The 17,212-nt window shown below is 44.6% G+C and overlaps 1 protein-coding gene across 4 annotated transcripts in view; it reads right to left on the bottom strand.

The window, feature by feature from the left end:
• Positions 1 to 736: 736 nt before the first annotated feature.
• Positions 737 to 17,212, bottom strand: part of Znf697 (zinc finger protein 697) — a 33,305-nt gene continuing 16,829 nt past the window's right edge. For 3 of the 4 annotated variants that reach the window (XM_005389086.2, XM_013516562.1, XM_013516560.1), the window contains exons 2-3: positions 6,836 to 7,073; positions 737 to 5,458 (exon numbers count right to left, since the gene is read on the bottom strand). In XM_005389086.2, the coding sequence (XP_005389143.1) occupies positions 4,047 to 5,458; positions 6,836 to 7,073 (1,650 nt within the window). In that variant the 3' untranslated portion in view covers positions 737 to 4,046. Of the gene's footprint in view, positions 5,459 to 6,398; positions 6,521 to 6,835; positions 7,074 to 17,212 lie in introns of those variants that run through there. The other variant, XM_005389087.2, reaches the window with a different exon arrangement.

Here is a 17,212-nt window from a genome sequence, read left to right on the forward strand (position 1 = left end):
TTCTGATCTGTCCTTTTGATCCCTTCCTTAGAAAGTGCTGCCTGATTCAAGGTTTTCAAGTGGTTGAGCAGAGTCTAGCTAAGAAATATTATGCATGAAAGCCAGTCTCAGGTCTGGCATGGTGTCCTAGGACTTGGTAGTCTGAGGCAGGAGAATCGGTATAATTTCAAGGCCAGACTGCATTACATAGTTCAAGGCCAGCCTGAACTATAAACTTAGACCTTTTCTAAAAAAACAAAATAGGCCAAAGACTAGTCTACCACAAAATTTCCCTTCAGAAAATCAGTCATCATTAATTTACATTTTTAAGAACTGAGGGAAAGAAAATATTTGTGATGTGATTAGGGAATACATTTTTAATAGAGCAGTTTGCACCTGCTTTCCCCCATACTTGTTCTTCAACCTTCCCCAAAAGCCTCTACACATGATTTTTGGAAGAAGAGATAACAGTGCTATATGATAAACACATGTCCAGCATCTCAGAAGCACTCGAGCTTAGACTTACTGTATGAAGTTCTGGTATGAACATGTATTTAAGAGTGCAGACATCAGCAAGTCTAGGATAATCTAGGATCCACCTCAACTGACAGTAGTCAGCAAACTGTTTTTGTAGTGGTACAGATAGTAGATATTTTAGGATTATAGCATATGCAGCTTCTGTCACAACTATTCAGCTCTGCCACTGCAATGTGAAAGTTGCTACAGACAATAAAGAATGTCACTGCATGGGTGAAAATATATTCCAATAAAATTTTATTTACAAAAAGAGTCAGGCCAGATCTGGAGTTCACCAACCCCTCTTTTACCATAACATAGCTTCTGTAGATCAAACTGTGTCACATCTAATGCATGAGTAACAAAGGAAAAATAACAGGAAAAGATTGACGTGGATTTAATGACAAATATTCCATATTTGTTGCTGAACACCAGAAAACTGTCCAAAGAACCAATATTAAATAAAACAACCCCAAAGCAAGGCAATTCTCACATACACAAATTTATACTCACACAAAACCTGTTACTCTCAGGAACATTAAATTATTCATTATTTTAACAAACAGATGTAAAATAACATTACAGTGAAGTGTGCATAAACTTCAGAAACACAGCTCAGATTGTCTATGAACACAAATCCTTAATTTGTACCTTTTCACATATGTACAGCCTCTTGACTGTAAAGAGACCATATGGCTCAAAGGGTTAAATGTTCATCTCCTTCCAACCCAGAACTCAGGAGTTAATCAAACTTTTGACTGTTTCAGGTTTTGCTTAGCAGAGGTCTTGGCCAAATTCCCTAAGAAACAAATAATGCACTTGTGGCTACCATCATTAATGATTTGGAGGAAGGAATCTTTAACATTTCAAAAGATGAGCCACAGTTCACAGGGTTTGCTGAAGAAATACTATTACTCTAAAATTAAAGACAAAAAACACCCTCCTGAATGCATTTTTTAAAAAATATGGGTATATACCCTGGAGAAACATGAAATATGGAATCATATTTTAAATACACAAAGAGATTGGGCACTGGTGGCTGAACAGCTTTCTACTGGTAAGGAGAAGGGATTCTAATGCCATAGCTGACTCTTATCCATAATAATAAAAAGGACAAGAGAGGCAAAGTCCAAAGATTTTCACTGCCATTATTTTACATTAGCTTCAATCCCCATTCCATTCCCCATTAAACTCCAATTTTGCTGATATGTAACAAATTTGATGACAGTGAGACTGTAATGTTGGCAACTAAAGACCAAGTAACACACAAAGTCAATAATCAATTCATAAACAATCAAAAGTTGGATGAGATTGTATAGGCACAGACTTGAGAGAACTTAAAACAGCTGGAAGAGGTAGATGTGCATGGATAAAACACCACTACAAAAGAGAAATATTACCTACAAATTGGTCATATTATTTTTAGATAGATTGTATACAATTGGTATTCAGACTACGAGTCAGAATAAATAACAGATAGGTACTTTGCTTGTTTTGACTAAGAGAAAATGAAAATTAATTAGTGTCCTTCAAAACTATCCCTAGTATGAACATCCAGTTTCATCTCTGAATAGTAACGAAATGTTTGAGAGGGCAAGATCAATAGGCAATATACAACCCAAAATTCTCAGGATTTTTTTGTGTTATGACGAAAACATGCTTTCCTATAGTCCCCAAAGAGGTTCTGTGCTAGAATACAGCTGATCAAGTATAAATTACTAGCATTCACAGAAACTTTGCTAAAACTGTAAAAACAATTTTGTAGTTTTTTCCCCCTTCAACTGTGTCCAACAGTTTGTGAAAATGCTTCTACGAATAGTATAGGGTAACAAATATTAGTGAAAAACACTCCTTTCCACAACTCTAGCTTCTAAGGCTAACCTATGGGAGGGAATTTTCAGGGTAGGAAACTGAAATCTACACACAAGTCATTTAACTACAGCCTCTTACTAGAAATGGAACATAGCTAGGATACCCTAACTAGGTAACAAAGACCAGCTTTGTCAATAAGGACATCTTTGGCCCTTCTAGGCTAGATTTGAGTTTTCTATCAAGCATAAAACTGTTCAGTGTCCTTATCATATAGTCATGACAGGTTAAGCCTTCCTAGCAGCTGAGCCAGAGAACATGAAAGGTCAGGCAACACCAATTCACACAGGCCTTGGCCTTCCTTCAAGACAGCCTGCCATATTCCTGTCCCCGGGCCTTCCCTACAAGAGGTCATAATACTGATTCACCTCACAAAGATGTGAGAAACAACTAACAATCATTAAAAAGCATAAAGCACTTTGCAAATCCAAAAGTGTTATTTTGGCATCTATAGAACTAGAGAACATTCATCGCTTGTGCTATTTGGCAATGTTGCTTTTACACCTCTCCCAGACCATTCCCTCTTTGTGTAAAGCCTTGAGATTTCTACAGTGCCTCCACACATAGGAAACAGAACTTCCTGCTTGGACTAGACCCCTCGTTAGTAAGGGTAGAGGTGGGGGTTACTGGGGGACAGGGCCCACACATGCAAAGTAAAGGCAAATGAGACAAAGGAGTTTTGCGTTTCAACATGCAAACTTTACTCTTCTGGATTTCTCATGTAAGGCCAGCAAAACTCTGAGCTAATTCATTTTTGTACGGCCTGGGGTAGCTGTTGATAGTCCAGTTTCACTTCAAACACACACCAAGATGACCTGAGAAGGGGAAAGTTATACAGAGTTGGGACTGTTCCATTTCCTTGTACCTGAAAAGTCACAAGTGAGACCTTAAAAAAAAAAAATACTGGGCCTGGTGTATACCTACAACAGAGAGAGAGATGGGTCATCTTCACAGACAACCTAGACTCAGCATGAAGCTACAGTGCTTTCAAGGAAGCAGCAAAAAACCAGGAGCAGGATTTTGCAAGAGGTCTGAGAACCAGTTATAAATGAATTTCTAAACCCCAGAGGACGCCCCTTGAAATGAAGATGTGTTGTCTTTCATGCCATTTCCCCTGGATGCCTAAAATAGCAGCTAACTGTGGCTCAGAGAAAGGAAAGGAAGCATACAGCCAATATCCTCTCTTATGGGGTTGCCTATGGGGTCGATGGGGTGGGCAGGGCATCGCAGTCAGGGCAAACACTTCTTACCACCTAGTGGGACCAAGACAGGTTTACACCTGCATTTTATTTTACCCCATAACTCTCATTCCAGCCATGCCTTCTTCCCTGATCCCACAGCCCACCAAAGCCAAGGTACTCTGTGCTGTCTCTTGTTCCCCGCTCCAAATCTCCCTCCTGAAGGCCTCAGAGCCTTGGCTCATCCACACCCTTCACTCCCTACAGCGCATATTCAAGGAAGCCATCCACTCAACCACACCTTCCAAGTTCTTTGATGGAGAGGAGGTAGGCGAAATATATAGCACCCCAAAATAACTGCTCCTCAACCCTTCCCTTCGGGACCCCAGAACAACAAAAGGCTCTTCAGTCACTTTCAGACTGTCCCTCCTGCCCCTGCACCAACTTCCTTCGAGAGGTTCTGTCCCGGGGACACCTACTCCCCACTTACTCTCTCCACCCACCCTAGCACAGGTGCAGCTTCTGGTGCTGTGCGAGGTGCGTTTTGTAGCGGAAGCCTTTGCCACAACCGGTGCACTTGTGCGGCTTGTTGCCGGTGTGGATGCGGCGGTGGCGGATCAGGTGAGAACTCTGGATGAAGCTCTTGCCGCACTCGATGCACGTGTAGGGCTTCTCACCCGTGTGCGTGCGCTGGTGCTGAGTGAGTGTGGAGAAGTCGCTAAAGCACTTTTCGCACTGGCCACAGCGGAAGGGCTTCTCGCCTGTGTGCACCCGCAGGTGGTTCACCAGGTGTGAGTTGCGCCCGAAGCCCTTGCCACATTCGCGGCACACGTAAGGCCGCTCACCCGAATGCGTGCGCTTGTGTGTGAACAGGTGCGAGCTCACGCTGAAGGCCTCCCCGCACTCAGAGCACATGTAGGGCTTCTCGCCTGTGTGCACGCGCTGATGCTTCACCAGGTCCGAGCGCCAGCTGAAGCGCTTCCCGCACTCGCTGCAGCCGTGCGGCTTCTCGCCGGTGTGGATGCGCTGGTGGTTGGCCAGGTGGGACCTGCGCACGAAGCCCTTGCCGCACTCCCCGCAGGCGAAGGGCCGCAGCGCCGCTGCGCCCGCACCGCTGGCCGCCGCATGTGAGCGCCGGTGGCTGAGCAGGTGTGAGCTGAGGCTGAAAGCTTCGCCGCACTCGGGGCACGGGTAGGGCTTCTCGCCGGTGTGCAGGCGGCGGTGCTTAAGCAGGTCGGCGCGCCAGCTGAAGCTCTTGCCGCAGTCTGCACACAGGTTGGGCCGCTCGCCCGTGTGCAGGCGCAGGTGGTTAGTCAGGTAGGTGTTGCGGCTGAAGCCCTTGCCGCACTCCCCGCAGCGGAAAGGCTTCTCGCGTGGGGGCCGGGCCAGCACAGGCCCCGCTCTGAAGCCCCCCGCCACGCTCACCCCCATCATGCCTACCACCGCCCCGCACTCGCCTGCCAGGCCGAAGGGCTCCAGGCTGGCCACAGCAGCGGCCTCTGCCAGCCGGTGAATGCGCTGGTGCTGCAGGAAAGCCGCGCCCGGGCTGAAGCTCTCCCCACAGTCTGGGCAGATGGTGGGCGCGTCCATGATACTGGCCACCAGGCTGTCAAGCTCCCCAAGGTCCATGGCCAAGGGGTGGTGCAGCCGATGGAAGCGGCGGTGGGAGGGCTTGTCGCCCCTGTGCCGACCCGCCAGGGAGAGGTGGCGCCTCCAGGGAAGTACAGGAGGGGGTGGCTGCTCCTCTTCCTCTTCCAACCGGTTCTCTCCAGCGCTCTCCTCTCCCTCCTGTGCCGGGCTCCGGGCCATGCTGTCTGACTCAGACAGATTTGGAAACATCACCATGTCAGACACACCAGGCTGGGCATCCTCTTCCTCAGGGAGAGCAACCGTTCCTTCCTCACTCAGCAGTCCCTCTGCAATAGAAAAGGCAGCAGTGGGGCTTACTAGACCTGGCACTTAGAAGGTAAGCCTAGGGAAAACAGCCTCAACAGGTGCCCCCCCAGCACTCCGGATCCCCACCCCTCCACGGCCTCCCCTACCTTTCAGCTCCACCCATCTCACTTCTGTCAGGAAAAGCCTAAAACACAGTGCTCTCTGATTTACAACATGTACCCCACACACGGTAGCCCAGACTGCGCCTAGCAGAGCCAGTAAAGGCAGGAGAGGCCCAAGGCTGCACCGGGTGGGACTTGTTGAGACCTGGGTCTTTAGAAATGAGGTTTGCTTATCCAAGAACTGTGAATGACTTTTTAAGGGCCTAGCTTCAAAAGACAAACTAGTCTGGCCAGCCACACATACACACAGGACAACTTACCCTAAAGAGGCTCTATGCTTATGTGTTAAATACATCTGATCAGTCTGGAACAGCTGAAGGTGGAAAAACAAACTGAACTCACTTTTAAGGAGGTGACTATGATGGGGCAGAGGGAGTGATGGTAGCAGAAGAGAATATGGATCCTAGAGCTGTCAAGCCCAGGTTGGAGGCTGGGCCGGGACATACACCTGTTGGTGTTTGGCTGCTTTATCCCTAAGCACAGGGGGCTCCAGAGACTTTCTGGAATGTGGAGGCCAATGCTTGTGTGCACCTCAGGGGAGGGTAGCAGAGAGTGTGGGACTGCGTCACTGACAAAGGAATGTAACCTCACAGACCTGGTCAAAAAGAATTTCAGCTCATTTCTTTCCCTAGGGCATGTGCTCCACAGAAATAAGCAACAAATGCCCTGAGACAGAAATAAAGAAGAGGACAGGGGCCCAGCATTTACTCAAAGACATGCTGGTTAGGAATAGCAATGGATTTAGCAGATGGCTTGGACACTTTGGAAATTAGCCACATGAACCTAGGCAAGTACTTACCATTGAGTTTACTTGCAGAGAGATAGATGATTACTCTATGTGGAAACGTCTGGATAACTTTGCCCAGCACTGTGCTAAGTAACTCTTTAAATGCAGCAACTCATTTAACTCTCCCAGCAACCCTGAAAGGTAGGTTCCAATGTTACCTTTGTAATTCTGTTGCACACTGTTACAAGTGGTAATTGATAGCAGTACTCTGTGCCGCAAAGTGCTGTGCCCATCTGTGAGCCACTTCTCCCACACTGACCAGCAGAGCCCACTGAAGACGCAGTGGAAGGAAAGGAGGCTCCCCTACACCCACACGAGAAAGGCTGAGTCCATACAGAATCCTGCTGAGTGGTCTCCTCTAGAGTTCCCCACTGAGAATGCTGCCCTGATTATGATTCTACAGGAGCTCAATGTAAAGGTGAGTGGGAAACTTCCAGCCATCTCCTCACCTGTGCAGGTGCTGGGTGCTACTTCTCTCTCCCGCATGTCCCCTCTCAGAGCTTCATCCTGTGGCTTGCAGTCCATCTCCTCCACCAGATGGCCTCTCTCTCCCGCATCCTGTGGATTAGAATTTATTCCTCTTTCCTGTGGGTTCCCTTCCCTGTCCTTGGTGTCCTCAAAATCACAGCCCATCTCTCTGTCTTCTGAGTCCTGGTATTCATACACACACTGATCTTCTTGCTCCATCTGGGAAGAAAAGAGCAAGGGAAGTGATGAAGGACCCTTGCTCCAGACAAAATATATAGGAAGAGAGGTCACATCAACTTGGATTCATCCCACCATGCCTGGCCTTGGTTTCCCCATCTAATAAAATGTCTGTAGATTTTGAAGACCCAGGTGGCAAATCTGTACTCCTCAACCTAATTTAAAGTAAACAACTAGGTGCAACGGGGGTACAGTGCTGGTTGGTGGGAGAAGAGAGGTAACTTCTTCTGAGGGTACCACATGCCAACATTCTCTGGACCCAAGTTTGACCTGCTTTTGTCTATGAAGTAGACATCGATTGGTGTGGGTTTACAGTTTAACAGTGAGATAAGTATGCCCATTTTTTATAGCAGAAAACATAAAGCCAAAAAAGAAGACCCTGTTAGCCTAAGTCTCAACCTGCAAGCAGTAGAGTGATGATTAAACCAATTTTGCTGTCTCAAATTCCTACTATTTGCTTACTCTTGCTAAGCTTACCCTCCACCAGCTCCTAACAATCTCACAAGTATTTCAGCTAATTTAGAGAGGGCATATACGGAGCCAGAAGAGAAGTACATTCAAGACACAAGAATAATCGGAACAACATAATAGGCCTCCTATAATGAGGCCTTATAGAATAAGGGCCTCATTGGTTTTCTGGCTAACCTGAATAGAAGGGGTTAAAATTTTACTAGAGGAACTCCCTTGGAAACAACTACAAAGACAAGGGTTGAGAGAGAAAAAATATATGTATAAAAAGGCACCAGATAGCACAAATGACATTGGGACTGACATCAAGAGGGCCAGAGGGAAAGCTGACAGGCAAAGCACAAAGAAGCCAGTTGCACAAAGCCAAGATAACCATCCCTTCTCACCTCCAATAAAATGCAGAGATGAGAGGCAGGGAGCTATCTTACTTTAAAGAAAACTCTTGGTCAGCATATAAAAATATACACTCATGCACTTACATATACAGTATATGTAACACATATATATATACAGTAGCTCAGTTCATAAACCTAAACATTTGTTTCACAGATCCACTCATGTTCATCAATCCGATGTGCAGTTTGCACTAATGGAAGTAAAAATTTTTCAATTTTTCTGTTTGCAAACCAAACTGTTCATGAACCGAGGTATTACTACAAAAGATGCACATCCCCTTACTAATTCTAAGCTGACCTATAAAGCTCCTCCTAACCAACCAGTTGTTCATCCCAGAGATAAGGCCCTGACAAGGACAAATGGGAAGAAGTTAAACAAAGCCCACCAAAAGGAATGTGCATGTAGGCAAGGGTGTCCAGTTTAATCCAAGGACAGTCCAAATTGTCACAAGTTCCAGGGAGGAAGAGTGCCCTAAAACATCATAAGAGAAGCCAAGGACAAAGGCCTGCGAGTATCTATTTTTCCAGAGCATCTTCCTTTCTTAAACTCTGTCCTTTTAATTCATTACTGATGCTGAGTTTACGACCCTAGTTAGCTGCTCAGCACAGTGGTGCTCTCCCCCAGATGAGACTATAACTTCTTATCTAAGACTATCTTTAGAGGCACCACCAACCAACCTCGTTTTGGGTTAAAGATCTGCTGCATAGCTGAGAACAGTAGGCCAAGGTGATTCAAGATTCAGCAGGCGTGCTGGGGGCACAGGAAGAGATGCAGGGGCCCTCTGTATTAGAAAGAACCTCTATAGTCATATTATGTATTTTGCAGTATCAGAATTTTAGACAAGTTTTAACACCAACATGCCATCAGGGAAATCTGGTTCCCCTTCTACAGAAAAGGGCAAAAAGTGAATTGTTTTTGCTTCAAAAATAACATCAGATTCCTAAGCCTTCTGAAGCTGTCAGGTTACAGCTCAAAGTCACAGGACTCCTGCTGAGAATGATCAATTTAGTAAAAAACTGCCATCCATCATTCCTACAGCTTAGCACAAGGCAGCAGAACAGTTTCTAGTTTGAGGATCATGGACTATGACCTTGAAGAGACCATCTTTCTCACTGCCCCAGTAATTCCAAGAATGAAAGGGTTCAACTACCAGCACCACAAAAAAGAAGAGGAAAAAAAAGGGTTCAGCCAGATACCTCTTCCTTATTTGCAAATTTTTCCTGCCTCAGTTGGGGTCTTCTCTAGAGCAGCCTTGGCGCTACAGAGCCTTTGGAATGGAAAGCAAGAGTTACAGGCCGTGAAAATTTCTCCAACTGGGTCAGCCTCTCTGTAAAACCTGGAGGCAAGTCAATTAACCTCTCATCGTTTGAGCCCCCACTGGTGGAAGGAAGGTAGAGCCACTTAACCTTTCTCACAGGGAGAGTGTCAGAAAGAAACTCATCAATAAGCACTTTGGAAAATACTGCTGAGAGTAACTGATACTTTGAGTTTTATAAACATGACATACATTATTCCCCTTTTTAAGTTCTGATGCCATTCTTGTACGCCTCAAAGACATGCTGGCTCCTCTGTAATTCTGACAGACGCATCACCCTAATAACATATTAGTTTTGTTTTGTTTTGTTTTTTTCTCAGCAATGATGATATACTTCCTAGATTAGAATGGAAAAAAGAAAAGAAAAACCAGACCATTCCCTTAAATGTCTGAGAAAATGACTGTTTGAAGTTGGTCAGTCAATATGTCTTGAAATATAGCTGAGTTCCTTTAGAAGGTATGCCACTAAAAATGCCAGGTTTCCAACACTCAGATTTCTTCTAATAGACTATGGGAGAAATATCTGATTAAAGCCATTAGCCTTTCAGAAGGGCATCCCACAAGAGATCACCGTCCCCCATCTCTTCTTGCTATCACTCTTTTGCCTTCTAGAGGTCATACTCAATAGACAGTTACATCCCTTCAAGTGTCTATAATACACTTGAAGAAAGGAAGCGGAGCTGGGCATACTGGCGCACACCTGTAATTCCAGCACTCATGAGGCTGAGGCAGAAGGATCATTGCGAGTTTGAGGCCAGCCTGGGCTACAAGGTGAGCTCAAGGCCAGCCTGAACTGCATAGAGAGACTCTGTCCCAAAAAGACTGAAAAAAACAGAAGCGGACAGGCAAGGAGAGGTTCATATACATAGCTTCTTGGTTTGCCAATGGGGAAAGGCAGTGGGGGAAGGGTATGGTTAAATAGGAACCAATGTTTTTGCCAACCCGAATCCAGCAAGAACTTTACACTAATAAAAGAAAGAAGTGTGTCACCAGAAACTCATAAAGCTAAAATGGCAAGGTAGGGGAAGGGGGACAGCATGGTACAGGTCTCACTGCTGCTCTCCACCCTGAAGAGTGAGGGCTGAGGAATCCAGCCTGGGAAGCAATGAGCAGAGCTTCACCTCTGAGCCCTTTTAGGGACAGCTTCTTAGAGAGCACTTCAGAAATGGCAAGCATTGAATAAAAGAACTTTCTGATGGGGAATGTTAAGGTTGATACCTTGTGTCAACTTGGGGAGTCTAGAGGTTTGGCTAAGTGACTCAGCAGGAAGCCAGGGTACTTACTTTGTATACATCCTGAGCCTGTGGAAGAGGAGGGCATGGAGATTATGTAAGAGCTACACGCCCCTTAGGTGGGGGTAGCCTGTTTACAATGTAAGGGAGGGGAAGAGGCTGCTGGCCGCCATTCTGTTCGGCTGCCATTCCCCCGCTTGGCTCTTGTTGCTTTGCTATCTTCTGCCTCAGAGCCAGCCAAGTACGGACTGAAACCTCCACAAACTGTAAGCTAAATAAACCTCTCCTTCCTTCATTTTGGGCATTGGGTATTTTGTCTCAGCAACGAGAGAAAAGTAACCAAGACAGGGAACCAAGAAATCATCCACAGCAGAGATACTAATCTCAAAAACAAAGGTTTTTCCAGATTTAAAGGCCTGAGTTCCTCCACTTAGGGCTGCTTATGAATCCACAGTGCTGGCAGGTTCTGACCTCTAAAGGGAGTATTCCTAATCCTTCCTGGCACCAGGGGAAGGTATGCTCTGAAAAGAGCCAGAAGCTGCTACCACCTAGAGACAACGTTCATGGCACAACAACTATACTAGTTTGTCTTAGAATGTATTATGTCATTGCAAAACTGGAAATCTGTACATCCAACAGTACAGGTTCAGTTAGATTCAAGCCATCACATCCTGCATCGTAGGCAGCTGTCAAGGAATGGAGAAGACTATTTACAGGTAAGAAAGGGATCAAACATATTATCTGATGACAAGTGGTTGGTTTAAAAAATACTTCCTGTTTAGAAATATGGACACACTAGCAGATATTACACATGTACACACAGACTCAGAGAGGAAGACCAGAAGGTTATTAAAATGTTAAGCATCTCTTAGTCATTTCTGGGCATTTTGAAACTGGGAACTCATTTAATCTTAACAACCCTAATGAAGTAGATTTTTCCAACTTCACAGACCAGAAAGAGGTCTCCCAAATGGGAAGTCGCAGAGCAGGATTCATACCCCAGCAGTCCAAATCCAGTGCCCGCATTGTGAGGCAGCTTCTGGTAGGTAGTTTGGGAAGTCTTATCTTTTTTGGGTGTAACTGTATTTTCTACAAGAAACATGTACTTTTACCAGAGAAGAGGACTAGCTTTTTTTTTTAACATAATAAAATATATTAATGAAAAACCTGTGATTATTCAAGGAATAACAAAAAGGAAACCAAGAACAAGAGTCGTGATTTCCTCAATCTAGAACTCTTAACTTGGAGAAATGATATCTAGACACTGTGGCATAACTAAAGTATTAGTGGATATTTGGGCACATTTCATTCCAGCTCCCTTACCATTTATTCTCAAAATAAAAAACTTACAAGTTTTCTTAGGCAAAGCCAGGATTGGATAATGAGCAGGCAGCATAGCAGTGTGATAGCTTTGTGGCCAGTTTGCCCTAGGTTAAAATTCTGTACTCTTTGACTTTGAGCAAGTTATGTGACCTTGCTGAATCTCAGATTCTGCATCCATAGAAACACCAATACCTTCACCTTCTGTGGAGGACTGCTTTAAGAACCATATTAAGATTAATGTTTATAACAGCTACTGGCACACTGGAGACAAAATAAATGGTAGTCATAACCACTATATTTTGAAACTTCATCCAACTTCTTCATTTAAAAAATTTTAGACTAAATTGGGGGTCATCAATTCATAATTATATTTACTGAGAATGGCATTTGGCGAAAACAAACAGAGCTTCTCTCTACCTTGCCGCTAGATGCTCTATTAATGAACATCCACCAAGCAAAGACAAGAACCAAGGGCAGGTTAGATTCTTAGAAGAGCTGGGTAGAAGGTGAAAACTCTTAGCTACTGATAACCCAACCCATAGAGAAAATAGGTCTATAGTTGAATCTAGTTCCACAGACCCTGACTGAGCCCATTGGTAACAAAGCTTCCCTCTGCACCCTAGTAAGAAGGGATAGAAGTTTAAAGAGAAAAAACAGGGTGGTGAGAGCAGTAATGGGGAGGTTGGGGCTAAATGTGCCTGAGTCCTCATGTGATCACGATACACAAGTGAATTCATCCAGAAGGAACTCTGGTCAGTTTCATTAGACAATTTTTACTCCAGCTTATTAACTCACACATACCAAAACACCCCACCACCACCGCCTTTCTCTTGGATGCAGATTACGTCAGGAAAGGATTGGGCAGCGCCCCCCAAACTGCTCAAATCCCCATCTCTAGAGCTCACAATACCTTTATGTCCGTTCTTCCTACCCAAAGCCCAACTCAGTGCACAAGTGCTTTCTATACAAAGTCAATCTAGCTTGAAAGACTTATCAATTCACTTTGAAGACATTGCTGTAGAATAGAGGTAAATGTGATAAAGTAGCTTTTAAAAAGATAGTAAGAGGACAGGGAGAAAGGTGGGATAAGGGGAAATGAGGCCAGTAGCAGAGCTGGAATTAGAATTTAACCCAAGTTAAAGGCACATTCTCCTGATGGTCCTCTGGAAGACTACTATATTCCATTTTATGGGTATAACCTAATTTCCTATGCATGGTTGTGATAGACAAGCACATACCTCTCTCCTCATCTTCCTGGATTTCACAAACAAAAACTAATGCCAGAAATAGTACCAAGTTTTCTAGCCTTTAAGAGATAAAATCACTGGTTTAGTTCTCAACCTTCCTGGCATGGACAGCATTTTGCCCAGGACCCCACAATGCACTAACTACCTCCCTGCCAGGATGGGCCTAGCGGGAGAGGAGGCCTTCTATCAAAGCTTATGTTGGAGACAATATCTATGCATCTTATACAACAATTTAACAGGTCTCTCTCCATGGAAGGTAGGTCCCTTCAAGGTGAGTTAGGGTGGCCCATTTCACATATGAAGAACACTGAGCAGGTCGTATACCTCCAAGGGAGATCTGGTCTCAAACTGTCTCGGGACTCCCTTATGCCATTTCCCCCGATGCCCAGCTCCTCCGGGTAGGGCAGCTGGTGAAAACCGTGTGACTGGGGAAGAGAAGAGGCCCTGCTGACCAAACATGGTAGCACCTTGCAGCTGTAAGCACAAGGGGCCAAGCAGAAAAGGGGATGGCTGGCCTGAGAGCAGATCTCCCTGTCCACTCCAGAGGACCCACACAGTCCCCAACTGGGTAAGCAGGGAATCATGTGCAGCAGCAGTCACTGCCAGATGGCAGGCAGCCAGGCCGGCAGGGCAGTCATGTCGGAGAAGGAAGCGGCCAGGCAGGCAATGGGGCAGAAGCTGCTCCTCTAAGCTGCCTCCAGACTGCAGCTCCTTTCCTGTCTCCCACTCACTTCTCGGGTCCCTGCCTTACCTCCTCAGTGGGATGCCGATCTGGCCAGTGGCAGTGGGAAGCTTCCTCCCACCATTTCCCACGCCTCCTGCCCATTACTCTCTCCCAAGGGAAAGTTTTCATACCACAGTCCAGCCAGGGACACCCGACTGGGTGGAAGGCTGGGAAAACAACTTCAGCCCACAGTTCAAAAGACTGAACTCATGACCATAATTAGGGTCTAACCAGGGATTCCACGGGGTTAATCATTTTTCCGTCTTCAGCACCAACCAAGTGAGGGGTCAACTAGACTCTTAGGGAACGTGACTGTCAGGATCTGGCATCCTCACTGGTGAGCTGAATAGGGTCAGAAAGAATCCAAAAGGGCAAAGAAAGCTGCCTTACCGCATTTGCAGGGAACGGCGCTATTGAGCAAGGAGCAATGACCTTACACAGAAAGTGCCCACATCCAAAGGGTGCAGCTGACCTTCCTTGCCCTCAGCTGGTTTTCCTGTCGCAGACACAGCACACCCAACCCAGGATGTGAGCTTCCCCAGAGGCAGACTGCTGCCTGAGGTGAACATTAACTGCAGACAGGGAACACCAAAAGATTACCACAGCTAAATGCTGACCGCTCTCCAGACACAGATGCTAAAATAATACATTTCTGCCTTGTGGTTACTGCTTTCTTACCTGGAAAGGCAAGCCTAAATTGAAAAAGAGCAAGAAGCTTCCCTAGCATGTGCAAGGCACGGGGTTCGATCTGCAGCACCACAGAACAACAACAAGAGATGATAACAGATAAATCACGGAAGTACCCCGTGGGACAGCACTGATCTGAGACTCCTTCCAATCTCTGCAGTCAAGAACAGCACATTGTCCTTGGGGTCATGTATTTCCTCTCCATTGATTGGGTTTGGCCTACGGGCCTTCACTTGTTACAAATTCCAAGCCTCCAACACCATAACCGAGCAACTCCTCTTTGCAAAATGAGAATTAATGTAATGCAGAAACAGATCCTAAGTGCCCTCAAAGTTAGACTATCAAGCCCTCAAAAAAATGAAAAACTACAAAAGATAAAAGTCATACAGGCAATAACTCATGTACATTTTATATTTTACTGATTAGAATACTTTCTTGATACACACAAATCCCTTTTGTCATTTTATTTCTTTCTGTCCTTTTTGCTTCATATTGTACCACCCCCAATACTTTTATACATCAGCTTTTTGGTTTTTTGTTTCCTTATGTAGCAAGAGAAAAACCTTCTCAGCAGCTAGCTGAAATGTTCAGCATCCCTATTGAATGGGTTCATAGAACTTAAAAATCTCTTCATTCGAACTCCTTTAATGGAGAAGAAACTGAAGCTGAGAGAGGAAAGTAGTCAGACTAGAGAACAAAAGGTAGGTTGCTCACAGAGTTGTGGCCAGAATCTCACTTTCTGAAAACCTTTCTAATGACCTTTGCATTGCTTTAATGTAAAATGCCACTTCAAAACCAGATGGCCAGATAAATCTTGGCCATACACCTGTCCTGCACATACACACACACACATACACAGTTAGTCAAGGTTTTCTAGAGAAACAGAACCCATAGGATGTGTATATATTTAGAAAGAGATATGAGGAATTAGCTGCAATTATGGAGGTTGGGGAGTCCAAATCTGTAGGGCCAGCTTTCAGGCTGGAGACCCAGGACAGCCAACGCTGCAGCTCCACTACAAAGGCCACAAGCTGGAGACTCAAAATGCAGATGCAGTTCTTAGCAAAAGACCATCTGCTAGAAAATCCCTCCTTGCTCAAGAGCATCAGTGTTTTAGTCCTATTCAGTGTTTTGGTCCTATTTATGCTTTCAGCTGACTGGATGAGGCCCACCTAGATTATGAACGGCAATCTGCTTCACTCCAAGTACTCTGATTTAAATGTTAACTTCATCCAAAACACCCTCACAGAAACTCATAAAAACGTTTGACCATATATCTTGCCACCCTGTAACCCATGCAAGATGATATAAAATTAACCATCACACTTCCCCTAACTAAAAGCACAGTCTGTAATCATCTACTCATACTTCACAATTTACCCATAAAACTCAATCATCCATTCATAAGCAGTCAAAAGAGGCTGAGGCGGACAGCAGGGAAGAATCAAGTCTGATCTTAATGAAAGACCTGTGCAGACACATGTATGTGTACACAGCAGAAAGAGAGGGAATTTAATAATCTATTTCACTGCAGGACAGAAGAGAAAGTAGAATGCTAAAGGGTTCTATCCATGAGCACTCTGGGAACAATGCTGGAATCCTGCATAAATGTTGCCAGATGGGTCCAGGTGACCTCAGGGAGCCTTCCAACCCAGATGATGCTGTGATCCTATTTCCACTGGAATAAACAGTCCTCCAAACAATGTTCCTTATGGCAAATAAGGAGCAAGAAAGGTTGAGGCCAAAGCATTTGAGGCATACATTTCCAGCTTCCCACTGCAGATTCAACGGGAAAAACTGCCCTTCTAATTCTCTGCCTAAAATAACTGGTGTTACTGATGAGAAATGGCTGGTGAATTCCGGCTGGCCGGGGTGCATTTCAGTATCAGGTTAAGTGACACCACGGCATGTAATCTGCCAAGATATCTTCCAACAGAGAGCAGGAAAAAAATATAAAGAATTCACCCGATGCCTAGATTTTTCTAATGAATCAAGTTTTAAACTCCATGCTAGGTTGTTTTCAGCATAAAATAAATATTTGCATACAAGTAATACTTTTCAAAAAATAGTGTACTTATTTTAGTCTTCTTTCCTTAAAAAAAAAAACAGTTTATAAGCAAAACCCAGATCATAGGAATTATATAAGATACATGATCCAGCTTCTTCAACATGACAATAGCTGGACATGGTGGTGCTAAAATCCCAGCACTCAGGACTGAGGCAGGGAGGGTTACCATGAGTTCAAGGCCAGCTTGGGCTACACAAGGAGTTCAAGGCCAGCCTTAACTACATAGCCCTGTCTTAGAAAAATAAAAACAAACAAACAACACAACAATGACCAAAATGGCAAGAACAAAGTAAAAGAGAGAGCTATGAGCCAAAAACCTAAGTGATGTATCAACCAACCTCAAGGCATAGACGTTACGTGAATCTCAACATTTGATATTTAACAACTGTTAATTTGTACAGTGCTGATATTGGAATTAAGTTTATAAAATGTTCTTATATCTTTAACATATGAAATATTTACATGTGAAATCACAGGTTTAGAATTTGCTTCAATGTAATTCCAAGGCAAAAAGGTAGACATGCAGATAAGACAAGATTGACCTTATACTGACCACTGTTAAAGCTGGATGGTGGGCCATATAAATTACCATACTGTAGTATTTTATCCACTTTTACATTTACTAGAAAACTTGCTAATGAACTTTAAAGTACAAAACAAA

This window comes from Chinchilla lanigera, unplaced genomic scaffold, assembly GCF_000276665.1.
Source record: "Chinchilla lanigera isolate Chin_1 unplaced genomic scaffold, ChiLan1.0 scaffold00034, whole genome shotgun sequence".
NCBI lineage: Eukaryota > Metazoa > Chordata > Mammalia > Rodentia > Chinchillidae > Chinchilla > Chinchilla lanigera.